This window comes from Dipodomys spectabilis, unplaced genomic scaffold, assembly GCF_019054845.1.
Source record: "Dipodomys spectabilis isolate Male_0828 unplaced genomic scaffold, ASM1905484v1 ptg000266l, whole genome shotgun sequence".
NCBI lineage: Eukaryota > Metazoa > Chordata > Mammalia > Rodentia > Heteromyidae > Dipodomys > Dipodomys spectabilis.
In genome coordinates, this window is record NW_024870943.1 from 5283311 (window position 1) to 5306381 (window position 23071).

Here is a 23071-nt window from a genome sequence, read left to right on the forward strand (position 1 = left end):
CCTTGAGCTAAAGAACTGAGAGACCCAGGGCCAGGTCAAGCCCCATGAACAACTACAAAAGAAAGAAAAGAAGGAAGGAAGGAAAGAAAGAAGGAAAGAAGGAAAGAAGAAAGAAGGAAGGAAGGAAGGAACAAAGGAGAGAAATCAGTTTCTGTTGTTTGTACACACACACACACACACACACACACACACACACACACACACACGCACACCATCCCCATAAAGTTATAGAAGTTTTTGTTGTTTGTCAAATCTGCAAGGTCAGGATAAAGAAAAGAAGTCTGAGAAACTGTACCTGCGTCCACGGTCCTGAGGAAATGTGGAGACCCATGACCTGGGGGATCATGGCTGCCATCCTGGAGTGGAGAGAGATCCTAGGGGAAACAGAGGAAATTGGAAGGACAATGCATTGAGGAATCTTGGCAAAGATCTTGGAGCGATATTAGTAGATTGAACTTGGGGTGTTGATCCAGAAGTCAGCCCTTCCCTCTCTACGATTTTTTCTGATATCTACACCTCTTCTCAAAATAAAGGATTAGTATATTAAAAAATATTAGATAATCTTATGCCTTAGCCTATTTCCTCTTGTATTTCTAGTTTTCTGCCATGAACTGAAGATCAGATGAACACAGTTCACCCTTTGCATGATATCACAGTTGCCCAATAAAATTCACTGGGAACCAAATGTTTACAAACAAGACAACACTAAAGCTACCAGCACAACTATGTTTATTGCAGCATTATTTACCATAGCTAAGATATGGAACCAACCCAGATGCCCCTCAGTAGATGAATGGATGAAGAAAATGTGGTATATACACACAATGGAATTCTATGCCTCCATCAGAAAAAACGACAGTGTCCCATTTGTTAGGAAATGGAAAAACTTGGAAAAAATTATATTAAGTGAAGTAAGCCAGGCCCAAAGAAACATAGGTCCCATGGTTTCCCTTATTTGAAATATCTAGTATATGTGTGAGTCAAGCGGAAAAAGGTCAGATAATGAGATGTTAGGAAAATGAACCCTTAGATATGTATTTTAATGTTTTTTTCTTTCATGCATTTGTTTCTAATGCATTTATAAGATTATTTCATTGTTGCTTTGTATGTCCCTCCCCCAGAGTATAACCGCTGCTTTCACTATATTTGATGAAGTATAACTTGTGGAGGAGATGGGGAAAAATAAGTCATTTAAGGATACAGGTGGACCTGTTGCAACAATGAGAAGTACAAGTTGTCATGTCGAAAACGAACTTTACAACTTTGGTGCTGGGGGGAGGGAGGGAGAAAGTTAGAGTTGCTGGTGGGGGGGGGGGGAAGCTGGGAAGGGATGTGAAGGGTAAGCAAAGGAGGAGGCTGCAATGTTTGATAAGAAATGTATGCATTATCCTGCCCATGTAATTATAACCCCTCTGTACAGTATGTTCACAAAAATAAAAATAAAAATAATCACTGGGAACAATTACAGGGTTTTTTTTTAAATCACCAGTTTATCTTAGTTAATGATTGTCTTGACCATCCAGACTCTGTCACCACTTCCACAGTGGCAGTACCAGTGGCCTGGGACCAAGAGCCAGACACCCAGGACTCTGCCATGGCTCAGGACTACGTGTGGTACCAGGGCATTCCTTTCCCTGTTGTGTATATCTGCCCTGAACATCTAAAAGCAGTCCATGAGAAGCTGGTGCTAAAGGACGAAGACATCATCACAGTAACCTACCCCAAATCAGGTGAGCAGAGGGGGCTGTGGCTGTGTGGGAAAGGCCAGAGCTGTGGCCTCACTCCCAACTGTGTCCCACATAGGAATGCTGTAGTAGCTCCTTATTGAAGACCTGTGGCCCTGTGGTATTGTGACAGTCTTGAGCGCAACAGCTCATGGACAGTGCCCAGGCCCAGTTCAAGCTCCAGGGTTGGCAGCACAGTTTTTTAAATAGGTGTTTTTGAGGTGCTCCATAGTTCATAAAATGAAAAGGATGATTTTGAGGTTACCTGGAGAAAAGGCATGATCTCAAATAGAAGAATCATAATGAGCCATAGTTAGGACCTGGAAATCTTGGGGTAAATACAAGGCACTGGCAGGCCAGGGAGCCTGTGTGAAGGGGCCCGGGGAGTGGGGAGGGAGCACTGAGGGCACACTGCAAGGGAAATGTGCTGAAAACCACAGCCAGTGGGGCACCGCAGGATTTCCGCAACAGCTGACAGCTGCATTGAACCCAAATATCCACAGAGAAATGGCTGCACAATCCCAAACAAGTTGAGAGATCAAAGTGGAATATTATACACTGTTGAAAATGCAGACAGCTCAGGAAAGGATCCATCACATCCTTCCCAGGGGACCAGGGGGAGGCAGGCAGGCACAGGAGAAAGATGGTTTATTAGAGGAGCCATATCTCCCTCAGAGAGAGAGCTCATGACTACCTCCACTATCTAGAGACAGCAGGGGCTGGGGGTAGGAAGTGAGGTAGGTGGGAGCTCAGATGGGTCTGGGTGGAGAGAGGGAGGGGCCAGCTGTATGGCAAGATCTCCAGGGCAGGGAACAGCTCAGAAATGGGTGGAACTGAGGACCAAAGGTGAGCATAATGCTTCCTACTTAGACCCAATGTTCTACTATTATCAGGACATTTTGCCATTTGAAACCACATGAGTCAAGACCATAGTGCAAAAAAAAACAAACAAACTGTGTACTATTGCACTCACATACAAGGCCCAGAACTGCCAAAGTCCTGGTGTGATAAGAGAATGATGGGGCAGGTGGCAAGCAAATCAATATTCAGTTGTCATGGACAGTGTAGACTTATTAGATGACAAAATACTGGCACTGCGAGAGCTATGATTCAAATACACTAAACACTACTTATCCATATCAGATTGCATACCTGAGAAAGTTTATATCCCTAAGGTCTATGTTACATCATATGCTTTACCATTATCTATGTGTGTGTATGCATGTATGTATGTGTATGTGTGTGTGTGTGTATATATATATATATATATATATATATATAATATTGTGTATTCAGATAGAAATGAGTGACCTCTGCTTTTCTTTCTGCCTCAGGAACACATTGGTTGATTGAGGTTCTCTCTCTGATTCACACCAAGGGGGATCCCAACTGGATTCGATCTGTGCCCACAGGTCTTCGTTCCCCATGGATCGAGAGTGAAGTTGGATTCCAAACCATAAAAGACAGGAAGGAGGATCCCCCCCTCATCACCTCCCACCTCCCCATCCAACTCTTCCCCAAGTCTTTCTTCACTTCCAAGGCCAAGGTCAGTATTCAGTGCCCAATAGCTGTTCCATCAAGGCCTTTTCCTCTTAAAAATGCACATAGCCAGCAGCTCTGGCATTCTCCCTCTGTAGTTCATGGAGGACCCCAGACTCTCCTTCATGAATTCAGGGTCCTCAGACCAAACCAGAGTCCAAGATGTGGACCATGGCTGTGTGATCCCTAACAGATGAACTGGATGACTAACTGAAAGACTAACCAAACTGTGTTTTAAGTGGATACCCAGATCTCATGCAGTCATCCCAGCTAAACAGGAGACTGAGATCTGAGGATCAAGATCAGAAGTCAGCCCAGGTAGGAAAGGCCAGGTGATTCTTATCTCTGATGAGCTATCCAAAATAACACTAGAAGTGGAGCAGCAGTCAAGTGGTAAAGCACCAGCCTGAGCACAAAACCACAGGGACAGCACGTAGGCCCTGAGTAAAAAAAAAAAAAGAAAAAAAGAAAAAGAAAATTGTCTTGGATGGTTGTATGTTCTTTCTCTATAATATCTAGGCTGTCTTCAATCCCTGAGATTCGATCTTCTGCATGGTCTATCCTGCTGTCAAGACTCTCTACTTTGTTTTTTATCTCTTTTCCTTCTAGTTGGTCAGCTTTGATGGCTTCAAGTTCTTTGTTGAAGCTCTGATTTAGGTCTTGTATGAATTTCTTTACTTCCTTAATTTGGTGTTCAGTGTTTGTTCTCAAATCACTTAGTTGATTGGTTATGGTTTCTTTGGGCTCCCATTCCTTCTGTTGGGTTCCCTTCAGCATTCCCTTTGTGGTCTCCCTGACTTCCTTCAGCTCTTTGTTAATAGATTCCATGAATGCCTTTAGTGATCTTTGTGTGTTCTCTATCTGGTGTCTCAATTCCTGTATTACTCTTTGATTAGCTTCCTCCCGTTCCTGGGATTCCTGCAGTTCTCTTTCCTCCCGTTTGTGGGATTCCTGCAGTTCTCTTTGAGTGTTCTCAGCCTGCTCGCGCCATTCCTCCCTTTCTCTTTGAGTATTCTCAAGTTGTTCACGCAAATCCTGTATCCGTTTTTGAGTAGCTTCCTCACGCTTATGATATTCCTGTATAAACTTCTGGGATGCCTCCTCTCTCTCCCTATCACGCTCATACAGAGTCCTTTGTAAGTTGTCAAACTTCTCATCCATCATGTTTGCCAGCAGTGTTTGTAGAGCTATTTGGGAACTCTCCTCTGGATTATTCATTATCTGTTCTAACCCCTGATTATCAAGATTGGGAATTGAGATACCCGAATTTGCCATTTTTCTTGTGTTTTCCGGCTTACTCTGCCCATTTGAGATGAAGATAGCACCAGTTTTGTGCTAGAACACTATCTTAAGGCAACCATCAACCAAAGTTTGCATTTGTACAGTCAATAGTCTACAGATACAATCTAGTTCAACAGAGACATCTATTCAACATCAAACAACTATATGTTAATGGACTTCGAACCGCAGAGAAGAATTTGGAAAACCAGAAATTATTAGGGTTAGGGAGAGATGTGGGTAAAAAAATAGGGATAGATTGGTGTGGGGAGGCACAGGGAGAGTTAACTATGTCCCAATCACAATGCAGGAAATAGGTTGGGTAGGATGCAAGTAGAGAGAGAGAGGAAAAGAAGAAAGGGAAAGGGGAATGAAAAGAGACCAGAAAAAAAAAATTAATGTTGTCATAGAGATTAAAAGACCATCTATTTAGAGAGGAATGTGAATACATTGAGGGAAGTGGGGGGATACAGAGGAGATGTGAAAAACTTAAAAAAATGCTTAAAATATTATATAGGTACAAAGGTATATAGGTATATATACTTCAATGTGGCAGCAAATATGGCTAGAATTTCTCTGAACACCAAGAGTGCAAGAAATGATGGGAATATTGTTTAATTCTCTCCTTTCTCCCTTGAAGATGATCTATGTCATCAGAAATCCTAAGGATGTCCTTATATCTGGTTATTATTTCTGGCGTTTTACAAATCTGGCTAAGAAACCAGAGTCACTGGAACAATTTTTTGAATGGTTCTTGCAAGGATATGGTGAGTAGATTGTGAAGTGAATGGAGAAGGATTTAAACCTCTTTGAGTGTCCCCTCCCTCCAAGGTCTCCTTTAAATCTCACCGTCTGTGGGTCCAATGCTTCCTCATCCCAGAACTCACATTGGCTAAAGGCAGCACCAGACTTCTCCCATGATGGAAGGTCTCAAGGTGTTTTGAGCCCCTGGAGCTTCCGTAGCCATGGAGGACCCGCCCCCTCCTGTGTGCTCTACTCCCAGATGTTGGCTCACAGCTTCTCACTGGCTTCCCACACAGCCCAACTCTACCTTCCCTACGTATTTTTATGTTTTAAATTTGTTTGGCTGTCCGTGTCAGAGTTTCTCACTTGAAGTTGGGGTCGCTCTGTTTCTACTCATGCAGAAGCTCTGGGTCATTCCTCATGCTTGTAATTTGGTCACTCGTCCATGGTTCTGTCAGGGGTCCATGGCCTGAGTTGGGTATGAAGGGTGGGGGACCCCACATCTGTGCTCTGTGTACCTCATCATCTGGTGTCTCAGGCCCTCTGGGTTTAGCGTCACAACCAGAGGAAGTGCTTGATGAGCTGTTTCTCCCCTGATTTAACATCTCTTACCACTTGGATCTATAGTCAGGGCTGGTGGATCATGCCTATAATCTCAGCTACTCAGGAGCAAAGAGCTGAGGGTCAGAGTTGGAAGCCAACTCAGGCAGAAAGTCCTTGAGGCTCTCATACCCACTCAATCATCATGATGCAGGGAGTGAAGGTGTGGCTCAAGTGGTAGAGAGGCGTGTAGAAACCGAGGGATAGTGCTCTGGCCCTGATTTCAACAAAGATGTTTCCAGGAAACCAAAGCACACCAAGACCTCTGCAGACTGACCTGCTGGGAGCCATGGGCAGGGATGGGAGGTGCCTCTTTTGCTTCTGTCACAACTCAGACCTTGCACTCAGACTTGTGCTCAGTTGTGCAAGTGATGGATTGGGCCAACTTGGATTGGAAGGCCCTCGGCCTGAGTTCTGTGAGGGCCTGCGGAGCTCTTTGTCCTGATCAGTGGTTTTGGTCTGGCCTTTGGTGACCTGCTTCAGATGGGGCAAAGGTTGTGCTACAGGAAAAATTTGCTTAGAAATCCATGTCCTGGCTCCACAGTGCTTGTGTTTGCTCTCTTTCCCTCTCCCTCCCTCCCTATCCCATTCTTCCCCCTCTCTCTCAGCCATGGGACTTGAACTCTGGGCCTGGGTGTTATCCCTCTGCTCTTTAACTCAAGGCGAGCACTCTACCACTTGAGCCTCAGCGCCACATCTAGTTTTTTGGTGGTTCATTGGCAATAAGAGTCTCATAGACTTTCTTGCCCTGGCTGGTTTGAACACTGATCCTCAAATCTCAGTCTCCTAAGTAGCTAGGATGACAGCCGTGAGCCACCAGTACTCAGGTAGTGCTCTCTCTTTGAGGTTATAAAGAGACAGGACTTATTTGTCGGTTACACCCTGGTGAAGGTGACAGGGACCAGAGCAATCAGTGCTGAGACCACCATGCAGATCGGGAATGGTGGAGACTTTTCACGCTGCCCCACTGTTCCCCCTGCAGTGCCTTACGGGTCATGGTTTGATCACGTCCGAGGCTGGATGTCCATGAGGGAAAAGGAGAATGTGCTGGTCCTCAGTTATGAGCAGATGAAAAAGGTAACGATTGATTTTAACTGCACCCCACCCAAAATTGCCCTCTTCACCCCTTCTGCCATCTCCCCTGTTTCTCCACTATGTTCTTCCCCAGTATCCTCCCCCCAGACTCCATCCCACCTCCTATGTCAACTTTCTACAACCTGTTGTGTATTATTCCTTCCTGCATTCCTCTAATGCTCCTTTTCTTTCTTTTTTATTTTTGTTTCAAGATGGAGTCTTGAACTCAGTTTTGCCTTTTGGCTGGTGCTCTACCCACTGAGTCACGCCCCCAACTCCACAGGCCACCCATCCTCTCTCCTGCCAGTGCCTTCTGCTGTCCCTCTCTTCTCCTGCTCCCTCCTCCTCACTCCTGCTCTCTTGTCCCCTCTCATACCTGAGCCCTTGTTTTTCTCCTCTTAGGACCCAAGGAGCATGGTAGAGAGGATCTGTGGGTTCCTGGGGAAGGCACTGGAACCCGGAGAGCTGGACTTGGTTCTGGAGAACAGTTCCTTCCTGGCAATGAAGGAGAACAAGATGTCCAACCTCCCTTGTATCCCAGAGGAGATTGTTCCTGCTGGTTTCAAAATCACCAGGAAAGGTAAGGAAATGTCCCAGGGAAGGAGGTGCTGGACGCCAGGGAAAGAAATCTGGTCTCCAACCACACACTCCTGGCCAGGGATCAGCCAGGAACAGGCTGGCTGTTCACTTCCAGCTTGTGTTAAAACAAAGTAAACTGGAAGTGGAGCTGAGGCTTAAATGCCAAGCCTTCAGCAAAAGAAGCTCAAGATCAGTGCCCCGGCCCAGACTTTAAGTCCTACAAAAGACAAACAAGTAATGTGATAGTATGTGAATCTGAAAAGGAAACAAAGTATAAGTACCAGCTGGGTGTCAATGGCTCAGGCCTGTAATCCTAGCTGCCCAGGGACCTGAGATCTGATTATCACAGTTCAAATCCAGATGGTATAGCATAATCCAGGAGATTTCTTCTCTCCAGTTAACCACCAAAGAAACAGAAAAGGGAATTGTGGCTCAAGTAGTAGAGCATGAGGTTTGAACAGAAAATAACTCCCAAATAGCACAAGGCCCTGAGTTCAAACTCCTGTATAGACACACACTTGCACACACATGCACACATGTACACACACTGAACTCTATTATATAAAAACTCTATTCAACTTCCTATTAAATAAAAATGCCATTGTGTGAGTATGAGACCACATGCTGAGCTTCCTGACTCCCACACATCTGGGGAGGATGTGCCCCTCTGGTGGCAGGGGCAGAACTTGAGAGGAGAGCACTGGACATGGAGCGTAGTGGCTGTGGAGTCCATCTCCCAGGGAGATCTGTGGCCTCACCCTCAGGGCAGGCAGAGGGCAGAAGGGACATGAGGGGACAGCGCCTTCCTGCCCTGACCCAGTCTGGTGTCATTGTTTTTTCATGGCCTCAGGTATCACGGGGGACTGGAAGAACCACTTCACCCCAGCCCAGACCCAAGCCTTCGAGGAAACATTCCAGAAGAAGATGGTGGGACTTCCTCCGGAGCTATTCTCGTGGGACTAAGCCCAGTTTTACCTCCTTGAGTGTTGGGATGAAGACGTGTCACCACCTTATGGAGGTGACAGGACTGGGTGGAGATCATAGTATTAGTCTGTCACTCGAATTAGGAGGTCTGACTTTGCCTGTCACATCTTTGGTGCAATCACCAGGACAGGTGGCAGCCACATGCAGGTGAGGAGCACAAAGGGACCTGTGTGTGTTCTTGCTGAAATAAATGGGGCCACAGCACCGAGGGCTGAAAACCATGCCTTAGTGTTCTGTTTAGCAAAGACGACCTGGGTGAAAGGCTGCACAGTTCCCTCGGGTGGGGACAGTAGGCTGCGCACAGCAGGAGGCTGCCTGAGGGTTTGCTGGAGATCCTGGGGAAGGGATTTCTTCCCCCGCATTGATCTTGCGTGGAAGCTCTAACCCAACTTGGGACAACCTGGGATGAGGCCGGAACAGAAACCAGATCCTTTAAGTGAGGTTTGGGGCACCAGGAGCCTGAAGCTTTTTGTCAGCTTCCAGTACCCAGAGTCCATTTGACAAGGTATTTATTGAGTAGGGCACAGGGGCTTACATGTACAACGGGAGATCACCATTTCCCTGACATCACAAGCACCAATACGACAATACAATACTAATCACAAGCACCCATCCTGAGATGTCATCTCCATCTGGTGATAAATAACTCCTTCATCTTAAGCAGCAGGTGTAAGCAGCAAATGACTTAGAGTTCACATAGATTTTTGTCTATCCCAAAGATCCCAGAAGGTCTGATGTGGAATTAGCCTACACCCAAGAAAGAAATCTGAAGTCCTATCAATCCAGCAGGGATTGATGTTTCCAGCGAGCTCTCAGGATTCTAAAAGTTCATGTTCAGAGGAGGCCTTCCATCCTCCCAATCCTTCCAGCTCTCACAGCTCAGCTTTTGGGGGCTCTCAAAATCCCCCCTTTTCCTATGATTTCAGAAAGCATAATTCTTATTTCTGTTTGAGCTAGCATATGCTGCATGCTAGAAATAAACATTTAAATAAACAGGGTGCTAGCTGGATAATCCATAAAATAGAGGATCTTGGGCCCAGAAAAGCCAAAAAAAAAATGGAAAACTATTCTGGAAGTCCCAGTTATCATTGAATTTTAACTTTTTCAGCTCCTGTTTCAGCTGCTCTAGCTGGTTCTGAATCCTTTGAGAATTGGCAGTTATCTTAAAGCAGCTCAGTCCTTCAAACAGTTCACATCCTAAATGGTTTTTCAACAGCAAACAGTCTGTGGCGGTTCCAATGTGTCAAATTATTGTTCTTCCCTTTTTCATTTCTTCATTGATTGATTGATTTGTTGATTGATTTCTTGATTTATTTATCTGACACTTGGTTGAAAATACAAGGTTGTCTGCCGTACTCTTTCTGGACACCTTCTTCAAGTCTAGGGACAGGCAGAATAAAAGATGCAACTACAGCCCTATCCACAGTATTTAACAGCATTAAGTTATCACAATTTCAAGTGAGATCTTGTCTTATGCATCTCTTACTCTGATGGGTCAAATTACTAAGACAGACAAGCACCATTCTCCTAACATAACAGTCATGGATAATTTGTCTTTAGAGCGCCATATGCCTTTCCTCCACGAAAGAAAGACCAGCCAATGCCGACTCTTTTTCCTTGAGGCAAACAGAGTCTTGTCAGTGATGAGCAGTTGCTAAGGTCATTTGCATAGCAGAAGCATGAAAAATCACAGTGAACTATTAATTCAAGGTCCAAATTAATTCGTTCTCTCAACTCTCATCTTCTTGACGACTAATTTTATCCTGAGTTATATTTTTACCTCTTTCCAACTGCCAGCATGTTCTACTAAACTGTTTATTGGCACATTTTGCACAGAAGAGCCTTCTTTGATACAAAAGGAAGTTTCATTCATGGTCTTTTTTATTTTTTATTTTTGGTTGGTTGTAGGCTTGAACTTTGGGCCTGGGTGCTGTCCCTGAGCTCTTTAGTTCAAAACTAGCGCTCTATGACTTGAGCCACACCACCACTTACAGTTTTCACCAATTCCTGCCTGGGTTGGCTTTGAACTGCTATCCTCAGATCTGAACCTCCTGAGTAGCTAGGATGACAGGCATGAACCACTGACACCCAGCCTGACTAAATATTTTAACTCCGTTTTTATATCAGTGGGCAGGTCCGATACCTGCGTTGTTACATATCAAAGTACAATTTAAGTGCAACAGTTTACCCAGCATAGGAATCCCCCAAACAGAGGCTTATACTGAGCAGAAGGCACCAGCAGTCTAAAGAAGCATCATTATAAACAACCACGACGACGATGCATTCACTTCCGGTCCCTTGTCCTTTTGGTATCTCTCAGCTTCTAAGGAAAGCTTCTTCTCTGGTCCCCAGGTGTGAAGGGTCGCTGTTTCTCTTTCTCCCCGAGCCCTTAGATATCCTCATGCTCTTGAAGGTTTTCTTCAGAGGTTCCTGGAGGTTGGATGCATTTTCTCTTTATTTCTGGGTTTTCATTTCAGGGTAGGTAGACAGATGTCCGCTGAACCTGTGCACCCACAGGAATAACCACCACCCCATACTTTGATGGTTCTGGGTCTCTAGTTATTACCAATGTCATCCTTTCAGCGTATAGGTTGAGGTGAAGATAGCAATTTTGGGGGTGTGGGTTCCGGTCCTGGGGCCTGAACTCTGGGCCTGGGCGCTGTCCCGTAGCTCTTCAGCTCAAGGCTAGTGCTCTACCACTTGAGCCACAGCCCTACTTCTGGCTTTTTCTCCTTATATGGTACGGAATAATTGAACCCAGGATCTCATGCATGCAAGGCGAGCACTCTAGCACTGAACCACTTTGCCAGACCTGGTTTTTTTTTCACACCATCATGACAGATTTTAAGCATTAAAATACTAGATTATTTTGAACAGTTTCACATACACTTACACTCATACTTATGTACAAGAGTTTTTTTGTTTTATTGTTTTTTTGGGTCCGGTCATGGGTCCTGAACTCTGGTCCTGGGCACTGTCCCTCAGCTCTTCAGCTCAAGTTTAGCGCTCTACCACTTGAGCCACAGCACCACTTCTAATTTTTTTCTTTTTGCTCATGTAGTGCTGAGGAATCAAACCCAGGGCCTCAGGCATGCAACGCAAAGTGCTATACCACTGAGCCACCTTCCCTGCCCCTATGTACAAGAGTTTTAATGCTCAATTAGATTATAAAAATGAAATTTGGCCTGTGGCTCACACCTGTAATCCTAGCTACTCAGGAGGCTGAGACTGAAGATCCAGGTTCAAAGCAAGCCCAGGCAGGAAAGTCCATGAGACTCTTATCTCCAATTAACAACCAGGAAACTGGAAGTGGCACAGTGGCTAGCCTTGAGCCGAAGAGCTAAGAGACAATGCTCAGGCCCAAAGTTCAAGCCCTATGACTGAAAAAAAAAAAAATATATATATATATATATATATATATATATATATATATTGGCCATAGATTCTTTTGGAATTCCAATGGCAAAGTGACATTATTTTGTCCAATATGATAAAACTGTGTGGTCAGTATTAGACAGACAACACAAAGCAAACTATGAGGCAAAATACAAACACAATAAATAACATTTTTCACAGCTATTTGAGAAATAGATGACAAAGAACAGAAAATGTTCAGACAACTTTGTTAGCAAGGCATATTAATATACAAATGGATCTTTGAACATGTCGGAGGCTTCTAGTCTTCAGGGTCTGTAAAGAAAATTGGGCAAAAAGAGGGAACTCTTCTTAAATCCATTTATAGATGTAAGAGAAGTTTATAGAAGGGTCTGGCACCCCCATCCTATCCAAAGAGTGTTATTTAACTTGTACAAGGCTCTGAATTTGCTAGGAGTTCTTACCTTTTGAACAATTCCTTTTTATGTATCCCATTTTTTTCACATCTAAAACATTTTAAGACATGTTATGGTGGATCCCCTTATGGCTGCAGCAGAGAAGCCAATGTCATTACAGACTTCAACATGATTTGTAACATCGCCGTTTGCGGCCTTGATGGAGTGTAAAGCCTTTGAACACTCAATTAGCATTCTTCAATGGTATATATTTGGAGAAGTTAGTCTCTTAACTCAGGTTGCAGTTACACTTTTATGAAGATTATCTTTAACCGGGCTCTGAAATCAACCAACGGTTCCAGGCCTCCTTGCCTGCTATGTACAGAGGTGATAGCTATTTATCCTGGCTGGGTTACCACTTCCCTGTTCTGACACCTGATCTGATACCTGCCCAGAACCTGTAGGACAACTCCCAGTATGGTAAGCTGGTCCTCCTCAATTACTATGGGAGAGTAGACACGTTGATTTTTTTTTTTTTTTGGTCAGTCCTGGGGCTTGAACTCTGGGCCGTGGCATTGACCCTTAGATCTTCAAATCAAGGCTAGTGCTCTACCAATTGAGCCACAGTGCCACTTCTGGCTTTTTCTGCTGATGTGGTCCTGCAGAATTGAACCCAGGGACTCATGCATACAAGGCAAGCACCCTACCACTGAGCCACATTCCCAGCCCCAAGAATGTCTATGGTGGTTTTTTTGTTTCTGTGTTTGTTGTTCTTTTGGTCGGGCATGGGGACGTGTTGATTTTTCAAAGCTTGGAGATGAGCTTCCTCAGTCACCACATTTCATATTGTAGCTATTGATTGGGCTTTAGGCAGGCTTTGGTCAAGTTTTCCCAGTCAGGATTGGAAGAGAGATCGCCTCTCAGGGGACCCCATCAGACCTGAGAGAGTGCGATGACATCACAGCCTAGGTCTCACGGGGTCACAGCCCAGGGCCTGGGTAGATATGTGAGTGGTCACCACCCCCATAATGCCCTGCGAGTCATTCACGTCCTGTGGGTGCCAGACTTCTGGGTCTGGCACAAAAATGTCAGTAAGAAATGTAAGTATGGGAATGCATCAAGCGCCATGTTATTCAAGTGTTTGCTGGTCCTGACACTTGAACTCAGGGCCTGGGCACTGTCCCTCAGGTTTTCACTCAAGGATCACATTCTACCACCCGAGCCAGAGCTCCACTTCCAGTGCTCTGCCTTGGAACCTCCAGGCCTGCAGCCCCCATTCCCTCCTGCTGTCTTCAACATAGGGACCATATAGTAGCTCCGTTATTGAAGACCTGTGGCTAACACGGTAGAGCGCCAGGAAATTAAACCCAAATATCCACAGAGAAATGGCTGCATCATCCAAACAGGTTAAGAGATCAAAATGGAATATTGCTCAGTGTTGAAAATGAAGAAAACTCCGACCCATGGGAAGCACATAACACAAGACTGGCATTAACAAAAACCTGAGCATTACCTTACTCATGTAACTGTAACCTCTCTGTCCAGTATCTTTACAATAAAATTAAATTTAAAAAAATTAGCACTGGGAAGTTGGCTCAGTGGTAGAGTGCTTGCCTCATATGAGTGAGGCCCCGGATTCAATTCCTTACCATGGCATATACAGAAAAAGCCAGAAGTGGCGCTATGGCTCAAGTGGTAGAGTGCTAGCCTTGAGCAAAAGAAGCTCAGGAATAGCACCTTGACCCAGAGTTCAAGCCCAGGACTGGAAGAGAAATAAAAAAAAGCCAAGCACCAGTGGCACACTCCTGTAATCCCAGCTAATCAGGTAGTAAGGATCAAAGTTGGAAGCTAGCCCAGGCAGCAAAGGCCAGGACACTCTTAACTCCAACAAGACAAGAAGTGGAGCTGTGCCTAAAGTGGTAGAGCACTAATATTAAGCACAAAAACACAGGGACAGTGCCCAGGCCCTGAGTTCAAGTCCCAGGAAGGCAAAAAAAATGGCTTTATCCTCCAGAGAGAATATCCCACGTCCCGGGTACAGCCTACACCAGGCACAATCCCAAACAGTTCCCAGTGCAATGTTATCTAGATTTCTTTGCTCTTGAACATCATAGACATAGGTCCCTGGGGGTTGGGAAGGTGACACAGTGGTAGAGCATTTGCCTCACATTTATGAGGCCCTTGGTTCGCTTCCTCAGCACCACATAAACAGAACAGTCCAGAAGTGGTGCTGTGGATGAACAACATTTGAGCTAAAGAACTGAGAGACCCAGGGCCAGTTCAACCCCCTTGAACAACTACAAAAGAAAGGAAATAAGGAAGGAAGGAAGGAAGGAAAAAAGGAAGGAAGGAAGGAAGGAAGGAAGGAAGGAAGGAAGGAAGGAAGGAAGGAAGGAAGGAAGGAAGGAAGAAGGAAGGAAGGAAGGAAGAAGGAAGGAAGGAAGGAAGGAAGGAAGGAAGGAAGGAAGGAAGGAAGGAAGGAAGGAAGGAAGGAAGGAGAGAAAGGAAGGAGAGAAAGGAAGGAAGGAAGGAGAAAAATCGGTTCCTGTGGTGTGAACACACACACACACACACACACACAAACACAAACACTCACACCATCCCCATAAAGTTACAGAAGTATTTGTTTTTTGTCAAATCTGCAAGGTCAGGTTAAAGAAAAGAAATTTGAGAAACTGTCCCTGCATCCAGAAGCATGAGGAATCATGGAGACCCATGACCTGGGGGATCATGGCTGCCATCCTGGAGTGGAGAGAGATCATAGGGGAAACAGAGGAAATTGGAAGGACAAGGCATTGAAGAATCTTGGCAAAGATTTTGGAGTGATATTAGTAGACTGAACGTGGGGTCTTGATCCAGAAGTCCAGCTCTTCTCTCCCAGCGATGTTTTCTCATATCCTTTACCTCTTCGCAAAATAAAGGATTGGTGCATTAAAAAATATTTGTTAATCATATACCCTAGCCTATTTCCTCTTGTATTTCTGGTTTTCTGCCATGAACTGTAGATCAGGTGAGCACAGTTCACCCTTTGCATGATTTCACACTTGCCCAATAAAAACCCCTGGGGACAATCACAGGGGTTTTATTTATCACCAAATCATCTTAATTAATGATAGTCTTCACAATCCAGACTCAGCCACCACTTACACGGTGGCAGTGCCACTGGCCTGAGACCAAGAGCCAGACACCCAAGACTCTGCCATGGCTCAGGACTACATGTGGTACCAGGGCATTCCTTTCCCTGTTGTGGATTTCTACCCTGAAGTCATAAAAGCAGTCCATGAGGAGCTGGTGCTGAAGGACGAAGACATCATCACGGTGACCTACCCCAAATCAGGTGAGCAGACGGAGCTGTGGCTGCCAGGGAAAGGCCAGAGCTATGGCCTCACTCCCAACTGTGTCCCACATAGGAATGGTGTACTAGCTCATTATTGAAGACCTGTGGCCCTGTGGTATTGTGCCAGCCTTGAATGCAACAACTCGTGGACAGTGCCCAGGCCCTGTTCAAGCTCCAGGGTTGGCAACAGATTTTTTTAAATGAAAAGGATGATTTTGAGGTTACCTAGAGAAAAAGCATGATCTCAAATAGAAGAATCATGATGGGCCATAGTTAGGACCTGGAAAACTTGGGGCAAACACAAGGCACTGGCAGGCCAGGGAGCCTGTGTGAAGGGGCCCGGGGAGTGGGGAGGGAGCGCTGAGGGCACACTGCAAGGGAAATGTGCTGAAAACCACAGCCAGTGGGGCACTGCAGGATTTCAGCAACAGCTGACAGCTGCATTAAACCCAAATATCCACAGAGAAATGGCTGCACAATCCCAAACAAGTTGAGAGATCAAAGTGGAATATTATACACTGTTGAAAATGCAGACAGCTCAGGAAAGGATCCATCACATCCTTCCCAGGGGACCATGCGGAGGCAGGCAGGCACAGGAGAAAGATGATTACAAGGTTTATTAGAGGAGCCACTTCTCCCGCAGAGAGAGAGCTCATGACCACCTCCACTATCTGGCAGCAGCAGGGGCTGGGGGTAGGAAGTGAGGTAGGTGGGAGCTCAGGTGGGTCTGGGTGGAGAGAAGAAGGGGCCACCTGTAAGGCAGGAACTCCAGGGCAGGGAGCAGCACAGATCTGGGAGGAGCTGAGGACCAAAGGTGAGCATAATGCTTCCTACTTAGACCCATGCTCTACTATTATCAGGACATTTTGCCATTTGAAACCGCATGAGTCAAGGCCATAGTGCAAAAAAAGAAAAAAAAAAAAACTGTGTACTATTGCACTCACATACAAGGCCCAAAACTGCCAAAGTCCTATTGTGATAATAGAATGATGGGGGTCAGGGCAGGTGGCAAGAATATCAATATTCAGTTGTCATGGACAGTGCAGACTTATTAGATGAGAAAATACTGGCACTGAGTGAGCTATGATTAAAATACACTAAACAGGTGCTAGGAATGTGGCTCAGTGGTAGAATGCTTGCCTTGAACCTCTGAGGCCCTGGATTACATTCCTCAGCACCACATAAGCAAAAAGAAAACAGCCGGAAGTGGTGCTATGGCTCAAGTGATAGAGTGCTAGCCTTGAGCTACAAGCTGAGGGACAGCACCAAGACCAGAGTTCAGGCCCCACAACCAAACGCAAAAATAAGTAAATAATCTTTGTTGCTTTGTATGTCCCTCCCCCACAGTGTAACCCCCGCTTTCACTATATTTGATGTCAGTATAACATGTGGAGGAGATGGGGACAAACAAGTCGTTTAAGGATTCAGGTGGACCTGTTGCAACAATGAGAAGTACAAAATGTCATGTCAAAACCAGCTTTACAATGTCGGTGGGGGGGGGGGATATGATTGGGTGGGAGGGAGGGGGGAGGCTGGGAAGGGAGGTGAAGGGTAAACAAAGGAGGAGGCTGCAATGCTTGGTAAGAAATGTATGCATTATCCTGCCCATGTAATTGTAACCCCTCTGTACAGTATGTTCTCAAGTAAAATAAAATAAAATTTAAAAAAAAAAATAAGTAAATAAATAAATTAATTAATTAAACCAAATACACTAAACACTACATATCCATATCAGATTGCATGCCTGAGAAAGTTTATATTCGTAAGGTCTATGTTACATATGCTTTACCATTATATATGTGTGTGTGCATGTATGTATATGTGTGTGTGTATATAAATATGGGTGTATGTAATATTGTGTGACCTCTGCTTTTGTTTCTGCCCCAGGAACCCATTGGTTGATTGAGATTCTCTCTCTGATTCACACCAAGGGGGATCCCAACTGGGTTCGATCTGTGCCCACATACATTCGTTCCCCATGGATTGAGAATGAAAGTGGATACAAATTCAAAGTGGAGAGGAAGGAGGGTCCCCCCCTCATCACCTCCCACCTCCCCATCCAACTCTTCCCCAAGTCTTTCTTCACTTCCAAGGCCAAGGTCAGTGCTCAGTGCCCAATAACTGTTCCATCAAGGCCTTTTCCTCTTAAAAATGCACACACCCAGCAGGTCTGGCATTCTCCCTCTGTAGTTCATAGAGGACCATAGACTCTCCTTCATGAATTGAGGGTCCTCAGACCAAACCAGAGTCCAAGATGTGGACCATGGCTGTGTGATCCTTGACAGATGAACTGGATGACAAACTGAAAGACTAAACAAACTGTGTTTCAAGTGGATACCCAGGCCTCATGCAGTCGTCCAAGCTAAACAGGAGGCTGAGATCTGAGGATCAAGATTACAAGACAGGGCTGGGAAGGGGCTCAGTAGTAGAGCGCTTGCCTTCCATGCATGAGGCCCTGGGTTCGATTCCTCAGCACCACATAAGTAGAAAAAAAAAAGCCAGAAGTGACATTGTGGCTCAAGTGGTAGAGCACTAGCCTTGAGCTGAAGAGCTGAGGGACAGCGCCCAGCCCCAGAGTTCAGGCCCACGACCGGACCCCAAAAAAAAAAAAAAAAAAAAAAAAGATTACAAGACAGCCCAGGTAGGAAAGGCCAGGTAATTCTTATCTCTGATTAGCTATCAAAAACAAAGCCAGAAATAGAGCAGCAGCTCAAGTGGTAAAACACCAGCCTGAGCACATAAACACAGGGACAGCACCTAGGCCCTCAGTACAACCACCAACCATGGCAAAAAGGAAAGAAAAGAAAAGAAAAAGGAAAAAGAAAGTTGAGGTTGTGTGGTTTCAATGTCATGTGACCTGGTGTCAGTGGCCTGACTCTGAAGGCTGTGCAATGAATAAACACCTGATGCTCATGGCCAGATCAACCAGGAGCCTTTGTCCTGCTTCCCCAGCCTAGGCCAAACCAGACACGATGCACACTCTTCCCTGGTGAAATGCTACCTAGATTTGCTCCTGAACACCATAGAAATGGGCGCCTGTGCTGTGAAATCTCTGTTGTTGTATCATTTCAGCTCCCTCCATCAATGGATTCTTGTTGTTTTGTTTTTGTGCCATTCATGGGACTTGAACTCACAGCTGTCCCTGAGCTTTTGTACTCAAAGCTGTTATTCTACCAGTTTGTGCCATAGCTCCCCTTGAGGTTTTCAGGTAGTTAATTGGAGATGGGTGTCTCATGAGCTGTTCTGCCTGGGCTAGCTTCAAACTATGATCCTCAGATGTGAGCTGGCTGAGTAGCTGTGGTTACAGGTGAGAGCCATCCATCCCAGGTGTTTCAATGATGTTTACAAAACAATTCATAAATCTGCAGCCAGAAAAGGCTAACCAGCGTCTGCTCTCCTGTGCTTTCTAGGTAAATATCCCTGGTACATTTAGGAAATGCATTGTCCCACCATTGTTTTATTCCTGGCAAAGTGATTGGATTGTAGCAACTCTGAAAAGTATTTCACAAATTAATGCACAACCAAAAGATCAACACATACTTCAATGTTGGAGCAAAAATTCTAGAATTTCTCTGAACGCCAAGAGTACAAGAAATGATGGGAATTTTGTTTAATTCTCTCCTTTCTCCCTTGAAGATGATCTATGTCATCAGAAATCCTAAGGATGTCCTTATATCTGGTTATTATTTCCGGCGTTTTACAAATCTGTCTAAGAAACCAGAGTCATTGGAACAATATTTTGAATGGTTCTTGCAAGGATATGGTGAGTAAACAATGAAGAGAATGGAGAAGTATTTAAACCTCTTTGAGTGTCCCCTCCCTCCATGGTCTCCTTTAAATCTCACCGTCTGTGGGTCCAATGCTTCCTCATCCCAGAACTCACATTGGCTAAAGGCAGCACCAGACTTCTCCCATGATGGAAGGTCCCAAGGTGTTTTGAGCCCCTGGAGCTTCCGTAGCCATGGAGGACCCGCCCCCTCCTGTGTGCTCTACTCCCAGATGTTGACTGACAGCTTCTCACTGGCTTCCCACACAGCCCAACTCTACCTTCCCTACGTATTTTTATGTTTTAAATTTGTTTGGCTGTCCATGTCAGAGTTTCTCACTTGAAGTTGGGATCGCTCTGTTTCTAGTCATGCAAAAGTTCTGGGTCATTCCTCATGCTTGTAATTTTGTCACTTGTCCGTGGTTCTGTCAGGGGTCCATGGCCTGAGTTGGGTATGAAGGGTGGGGGACCCCACATCTGTGCTCTGTGTACCTCATCATCTGGTGTCTCAGGCCCTCTGGGTTTAGCTTCACGACCAGTAGAAGTGCCTGATGAGCTGTTTCTCCCCTGATTCAACATCTCTTACCACTTGGATCTATAGTCCGGGCTGGTGGATCACGCCTATAATCTCAGCTACTCATGAGCTGAGAGCTGAGGGTCAGAGTTGGAAGCCAACCCAAGCAGAAAGTCCTTGAGGCTCTCATACCCACTCAATCATCATGATGCAGGGAGTGAAGGTGTGGCTCAAGTGGTAGAGAGGAGTGTAGAAACCCAGGTACAGTGCTCTGGCCCTGATTTCAAGCAAAGATGTTTCAAGTAGAGGAAACCACACCAAGGCCTCTGCAGACTGACCGGCTGGGAGCCATGGACAGGGATGGGAGGTGCCTCGTGTGCGTGTGTCACAGCTCAGACCTTGCACTCAGACTTGTGCTCAGTTGTGCAAGTGATGGACTTGGGCCAAGCTGGCATGGAAGGCACTCAGCCTGAGTTCTGTGAGGACCTGTGGAGCTCTTTATACCGGTCAGAGGTTTTGGTGTGGCTTTTGGTGACCTGCTTCAGATGGGGCAAAGGTTGTGCTACAGGAAAAAATTGCTTAGAAATCAATATTCTGGCTCCACAGTGCTTCTGTTTGCTCTCTTTCCCTTTCCCTCCCTATCCCTTCCTTCCCCCTCTCTCCCAGTCCATGGAGCTTGAACTCTGGGCCTGGGGGCTGTCCCTCAGCTCTTTAGCTCAAGGCCAGCACTCTACCACTTGAGCCACAACGCCACTTCTGGTTTTTATTATGGTTCATTGGCGATAAGAGTCTCATGGACTTTCTTGCCCAGGCTGGTTTGAACAGTGTTCCTCAAATCTCAGTGTCCTAAGTAGCTAGGATGACAGGCATGAGCCACCAGTACTCAGTAGTGCTCTCTCTTTGAGGCTATAAAGAGACAGGACTTATTTCTCAGTTACACCCTGGTGAGGTGACAGGGACCAGAGCAATCAGTGCTGAGACCACCATGCAGATCGGGAATGGTGGAGACTTTGCACACTGCCACACTGTTCCCCCTGCAGTACCTTACGGGTCATGGTTTGATCACGTCCGAGGCTGGATGTCCATGAGGGAAAAGGAGAATGTGCTGGTCCTCAGTTATGAGCAGATGAAAAAGGTAACCATTGATTTTACATGTACCCCACCCCACCACTGCCCTCTCCACCCATTCTACCATCTCTCCTGCTCCTCCACTATCTTCTTCCCCAGTATCCTCCCCCTAGTCTCCATCCCACCTTCTATGTCAACTTTCTACATCCTGTTGTGTGTTATTCCTTCCTGCACTCCTCTTATGCTCCTTTTCTTCCTTTTTTTTTTTTTTTGTTTCAAGATGGAGTCTTGAACTCAGTACCTGATGTTTTGATTTTGGGCTGGTGCTCTACCCACTGAGTCACGCCCACAACTTCACAGGCCACCCATCCTTGCCCCTACCACTGCCTTCTGCTGTTTCTGTCTTCTCCTGCTCCCTCCTCCTCAGTCATGCTCTCTGTTGTCCCCTCTCATACCCGAGCCATGTTTTTCTCTCCTTAGGACACAAGGAGCATGGTAGAGAGGATCTGTGGGTTCCTGGGGAAGGCACTGGAACCCGGAGAGCTGGACTTGGTCCTGGAGAACAGTTCCTTCCAGGCGATGAAGGAGAACAAGATGTGCAACTTCCCTGATGTCCCAGAGTGGATTGTTCCCGCTGGTTTCAAAATCACCAGGAAAGGTATGGAAATGTCCCAGGGAAGGAGGTGCTGGAAGCCATGGAAAGAAATCTGGTCTCCGACCACACACTCCTGGCCAGGGATCAGCCAGGAACAGGCTGGCTGTTCACTTCCAGCTTGTGTTAAAACAAAGTAAACTTGAAGTGGAGCTGGGGTTCAAATGCCAAGCCTTCAGCCAAAGAAGCGCAAGATCAGTGCCCACGCCCAGAGTTTAAGTCCTACAAAAGACAAACAAGTAATGTGATAGTATGTGAATCTGAAAAGAGAACAAAGTGTAAGTACCAGCTGGGTGTCCATGGCTCAGGCCTGTAATCCTAGCTGCCCAGGAACCTGAGATCTGAGCATCACAGTTCAAATTCAGACAGCATAGCATAGTCCAGGAGATTCCTTCTCTCCAGTTAACTACGAACAAAACAGAAAATGGAGTTTTGGATCAAGTAGTAGAGCATGAGGCTTGAGCAGAAATTAACTCCCAAATAGAACCTAGGCACTGTGTTCAAACTCCGGTATAGACACACACATGCTCACACATGCGCACATGTACACACACTGAACTCTATTATATAAAAACTCTATTCAACTTCCTATTAAATAAAAATGCCATTGTGTGACTATGAGACCACATGCTGAGCTTCCTGACTCCCACACATCTGGGGAGGATGTGCCCCTCTGGTGGCAGGGGCAGAACTTGAGAGGAGAGCACTGGACATGGAGCGTGGTGGCTGTGGAGTCCATCTCCCAGGGAGATCTGTGGCCTCACCCTCAGGGCAGGCAGAGGGCAGAAGGGACATGAGGGGACAGTGCCTTCCTGCCCTGGCCAGGCTGGTGTCATTGTTTTTCCATGACCTAGGTATCACGGGGGACTGGAAGAACCACTTCACCCCAGCCCAGACCCAAGCCTTCAAGGAAACATTCCGGGAGAAGATGGCGGGACTTCCTCCGGAGCTGTTCTCGTGGGACTAAGCCCAGATTTAGCTCCTTGTGTGTTGGGATGAAGACTTGTGTCCCCATCTTATGGAGGTGACAGGACTGGGCAGAGATCATAGTATTAGTCTGTCACTCGAATCAGGAGGTCTGACTTTGCCTGTCACATCTTTAATGCAATCACCAGGACAGGTGACAGCCACATGCAGGTGAGGAGCACAAAGGGACCCGTGTGTGTTCTTGCTGAAATAAATGGGGCCACAGCACCGAGGGCTGACAAACATGCCTTAGTGTTCTGTTTAGCAAAGACGACCTGGGTGAAAGGCTGCGGAGGTCCCTCGGGTGGGGACAGTGGGCTGCCCATGGCAGGAGGCTGCCTGAGGGTTTGCTGGATGTTCTGGGGAAGGGGTTGTCTTCCCCCCAATTGATCTTGAGTGGAATCTCTGTCCCAACTTGGCACAACATGGGATGAGGCCGGAACAGAAACCAGGTCCTGGAATTGAGGTTTGGGGCA

The 23071-nt window shown here is 46.0% G+C and overlaps 2 protein-coding genes and 1 long non-coding RNA gene across 5 annotated transcripts; 2 read left to right on the forward strand and 1 right to left on the reverse strand.

The window, feature by feature from the left end:
- The first annotated feature begins 1594 nt into the window (after nucleotides 1-1594).
- Nucleotides 1595-8501, forward strand: LOC122125772 (sulfotransferase 2A1-like). 2 transcript variants are annotated; one of them, XM_042700375.1, is made up of 6 exons: nucleotides 1595-1730; nucleotides 3059-3270; nucleotides 5182-5308; nucleotides 6868-6962; nucleotides 7362-7539; nucleotides 8389-8501. In XM_042700375.1, exons 1-6 carry the CDS (start codon nucleotides 1595-1597, stop codon nucleotides 8499-8501), a joined length of 861 nt encoding a protein of 286 aa, XP_042556309.1. The 2 variants fall into 2 exon arrangements, with proteins under 2 accessions (XP_042556309.1, XP_042556310.1); XM_042700376.1 differs by lacking the exons at nucleotides 6868-6962; nucleotides 7362-7539.
- LOC122125790 lies at nucleotides 3168-17732 on the reverse strand. The gene is made up of 3 exons (XR_006150779.1): nucleotides 17674-17732; nucleotides 10551-10557; nucleotides 3168-3207 (listed from the first exon to the last, which is right to left on the reverse strand). It is a non-coding gene; the product is annotated as an uncharacterized LOC122125790 (long non-coding RNA).
- On the forward strand, nucleotides 15494-22596 carry LOC122125776 (sulfotransferase 2A1-like). 2 transcript variants are annotated; one of them, XM_042700382.1, is made up of 6 exons: nucleotides 15494-15629; nucleotides 17517-17728; nucleotides 19266-19392; nucleotides 20950-21044; nucleotides 21458-21635; nucleotides 22484-22596. In XM_042700382.1, exons 1-6 carry the CDS (start codon nucleotides 15494-15496, stop codon nucleotides 22594-22596), a joined length of 861 nt encoding a protein of 286 aa, XP_042556316.1. The 2 variants fall into 2 exon arrangements, with proteins under 2 accessions (XP_042556316.1, XP_042556317.1); XM_042700383.1 differs by lacking the exons at nucleotides 20950-21044; nucleotides 21458-21635.
- The last annotated feature ends 475 nt before the right edge of the window (nucleotides 22597-23071 follow it).